The sequence below is a fragment of the Varroa jacobsoni genome, unplaced genomic scaffold (genome assembly GCF_002532875.2).
Source record: "Varroa jacobsoni isolate VJ856 unplaced genomic scaffold, vjacob_1.0 scaffold_168, whole genome shotgun sequence".
NCBI lineage: Eukaryota > Metazoa > Arthropoda > Arachnida > Mesostigmata > Varroidae > Varroa > Varroa jacobsoni.
The window spans coordinates 1-3585 of record NW_019213070.1 but is presented as its reverse complement, the minus strand read 5'-3'; the positions used below and the strand labels follow the sequence as shown (position 1 = coordinate 3585).

The window sequence follows — 3585 nt, the reverse complement described above, 5'->3', positions numbered from 1 at the left end:
TATATATTTAAATGTAATACTAATTAACTTTTTCAGGTGAGAGATGTTATGGCTAAACTATTTGGATCGCTTGAGGATGAGCTAAACAAATTCGTGGCCGCGTATGACCAAGTCTACTCGATGTATCTATTGGTCCGGCTTTGTCATCATACGATTCAGACCCAAGACGCGGGGTCGTACCTCTGTAAACTTTATGGCATGGCTCTGGTAAAAATTTAACAGATATTTTTACGTTGTAGCCTAGTCTAACGACCGTGTAAAGTGGGATACAGTGAATACCATTTGTTCTCAATCATGCTTACTTAAAACATTTGTTTATTCAAGATTTAGATTTCATCCTGTTATTGTTTTATGTCTTACATCATGCCCATAGATGTACGAATCTATGGCAGTGCTAATGCTGCAATCATACATAAGGTCATATATTTTATCAGTTCACTTATATTTAGTATTTTGGAAGCCACTGTATTAGGGCGGGAATATGACTTGTGCTTTCTTGTATTTGAAATATGGTTAACGCCATTATCCACCTCGCCATAGGTGAACGCTAAGCGAAATTTTGACCACTACATGAGCTCACATATAACCAGTATCGCTGAGGCAAAACCTCCTCGAAGGAACAAATGCGGTATAATTTCATTTGTCTCAAACTTTGAAGAGTTCGCTAATCAGTGTGAAGCTGTCTTTAAAGGGAGCGACAGGAAAGGCGATTTGCAGAAGTGGTACTCGAAGGTTTGTATACCCAGTTAACGAAGATTATGTATCACCTCTGTTCGTAATAATTCGACACTCAAGTTATTACAAAGAGTACTACTTTGAGCTATCAAAAGATCCTGATAAATCCCATATGGCATACTGTACTTGTGATTAAACAGTTTTGAGAGGAGACCAAGTGGAGTTGTGTTAAGAGTCGTATATGCCGTATTAATTACTTCTTATGAATTGGATTTACTAATTACATGAAATGACAATCGATTTCTACATTTTGGTTTGAATAGGAGACACGACTAACCAAAAACCGATTTCAGATTGTTCACGCAATTTTCGATGGGATTGTTCGTATATCTGTAGAACATGGTCGAACACCACCCGAAGTAGTTCGTATGGAGAATTATCACCACATGCACGACAGTCTGTATAAGCTGAAAATACTTGAAGATGATAGAAAAGAGGCTAAAGAAAGATACAACAAAGCACTCAAGGTATACTAGCTCATTAATGAACAACGCGTGTCATAATTTAGTCATCCAGTAGTAGACACATGGAGAGCATTAGTACGTTATGCATTGCAGCACTACAGTACATATATTTGAAAATATATATAGAATCAAAATCATAAATCGTTTGTACTTATTGGACAACACGATTTTATTGCTATAATGGCCTTGCTCAGTTTTAGAAAGCAAATATAACGCAGTTACACCTACTAAGATGTAGTACTATAGTAAGCAGCCTTTACCTGGGTTCATATTTTTTTTTTCTTAATAATATTTGCGTTTGCAGTCCTATGTGACGAACTACTTTGGGCGTCCCCTCGAGAAGTTGAACGTATTCTTTGATGGCGTTCAGGCTCGACTGGATACCGGAACGAAAAAATCTGATGTTTGCTTCATACATCAATATTCGAAATCTGAACTACGAAAAGTTATACACGAGTTTCCCGGCAAGGAAGTAAAGAAAGGACTCGAAGCTTTGTACAAGTGAGTATGACGTAACAAAAACTACTGATAACCTGCAACACGTTCGCATGAAGGCAGCCGGTGGATCACAATGAGGTAGTGTAAAATATATTGGTGCTAAATATGTTATGAATAAGACAATGATTGAAAACGTTAATATCTCTTTGGTACGAGCTTTTTTGTGAAGTGTTGGTAACTACGGCGCCTTTTGGTCATCCCATGTGAAAACAGCAACAACAACCTATGTCTCTAAATGGTCATCATGTGTATGGTCTTGCAGGAAAGTAGAAAAGCATTTGTCACCTGAAGAAAACCTGCTACAGGTGGTGTGGCGAGACATGCAGGATGAATTCATCCGGCAGTACAAAGCTATCCAGACGTTGCTTGATAGTTGTTATTCGGGATCTATGATTCAACTCGAGTTCTCCATCACAGACCTTCTCGAATACTTTTCCGATATAGCGAAACAGCATTAGTGTTTGGTAGTGAATAGTTCAGTCAAGTTCACACTACTTGATTTCTCCAGTGAAAACTTATTTATTGTTTACTTAGAACCTTAGTTGTAATACCCTCAATATTCAGACAAAAAACTAAGAGACAATTAGTCTGACGTTACAGTACGACCTTAAAAATGTAAGCATAATCTATAATGCCTGTGATAAGGTATTATATGATGAACTGTTAAATTGAGAGTCGCACCTTGTTTTTCACTCAAAAATTGATTACTCAACAAAATATGTTATAGGTAACGTCAGATACATATAGCAGGTTCTAGTACATAGGTAAATGCAAATGGTGGTTCAATATTACAGAACCAAAAGATGGAATCTACAAACGCTTTTAAAAAATATTGCTTCGGCATGAACGGCGATCTGGTTGTGAGCCGATAAAACAGTAGCTCCATTATGGACAGGCGTACAATATGGCTTAACAAGGCCTACTCAATATGCGTTTATAGAGAATATTACTATGCGTTAAATGGTACTACTCTGTTGTTTGCAACACTTCTCTGTATTTTATTTAACACCTTCGAATAATAACTAGCGATAACTAACACAGATACCTACTATATGGTTTGAGTTCGTGAAAAATGTGTAGTTGTTGCAGGGAAAATGTAGGCACAAAACAAGCAAATGATGGCCATACGGTGATCATGCTGTACACTTGAACAACTCGCATATACAAAACCGTTTGTGAAAAAAGACTCTTTGTAACTTCTAATGTACCTATTAGGCTAGCTAGCATTTTTCCGAGGCTAGCTAGCATTTTTCCGAGGCTAGCTAGCATTTTTCCGTTACTTAAATAAGCTGTAATCAGCGTTAAGTCACACAGCGCAAACTGTTATATGCTACTCTAAAAATACAAAATCTGACTAGAAATATAGATACATATACAAATATTCTATGACCGACGGCGGTATACTAGCTAAGAATAAACTAATGTTAGTATAGTCAACTGAAAAATGTAAATTAAATAAGAAAAATGCAAATGAAGTATTTCCATATATATATAATAATTTTCAAGACTGCCTTGTTATGGGTAGTGTACATGGTGTTTTTGAAGACGATCGAGTTTTACTTTCGAACGTACTATTCGCAGCATACTGTGAGGTAAATTGAGTTGCTATTCACCCACCTGAATAAAAATATTCATCTTTTGAGTAACACGTAAATTACAAGATTTATAGATGTGAGAAAAGAGTGAATATTTTCATAAATATTTGCATAAAATTCGTGTCTTTATTTTCAGCATGTAGCTCTCTATGTTAGTATCAGAATTAAAGTTTTTACTATTATTAACATTATTAATACAAATTGACTTACAAGTATCGATCCATGCTGGTACCCCGCGTTTTCCTTTGACTTTTCGATTGTGCAAAGGCCAACACATGCCTCACTTGACCGCT

General features: G+C 36.3%; 1 protein-coding gene across 1 annotated transcript in view; it reads left to right on the top strand.

Annotated features, from left to right (window-relative positions):
- The window catches only part of Sec3 (exocyst complex component Sec3), an 8342-nt gene extending 4819 nt beyond the window's left edge, over nucleotides 1-3523 (top strand). The window contains exons 11-15 of the mRNA XM_086972826.1: nucleotides 37-207; nucleotides 541-732; nucleotides 1029-1202; nucleotides 1504-1700; nucleotides 1960-3523. Coding sequence (XP_086828952.1) covers nucleotides 37-207; nucleotides 541-732; nucleotides 1029-1202; nucleotides 1504-1700; nucleotides 1960-2155 — 930 coding nt within the window. The 3' untranslated portion in view covers nucleotides 2156-3523. The remainder of the gene's footprint in view (nucleotides 1-36; nucleotides 208-540; nucleotides 733-1028; nucleotides 1203-1503; nucleotides 1701-1959) is intronic.
- The last annotated feature ends 62 nt before the right edge of the window (nucleotides 3524-3585 follow it).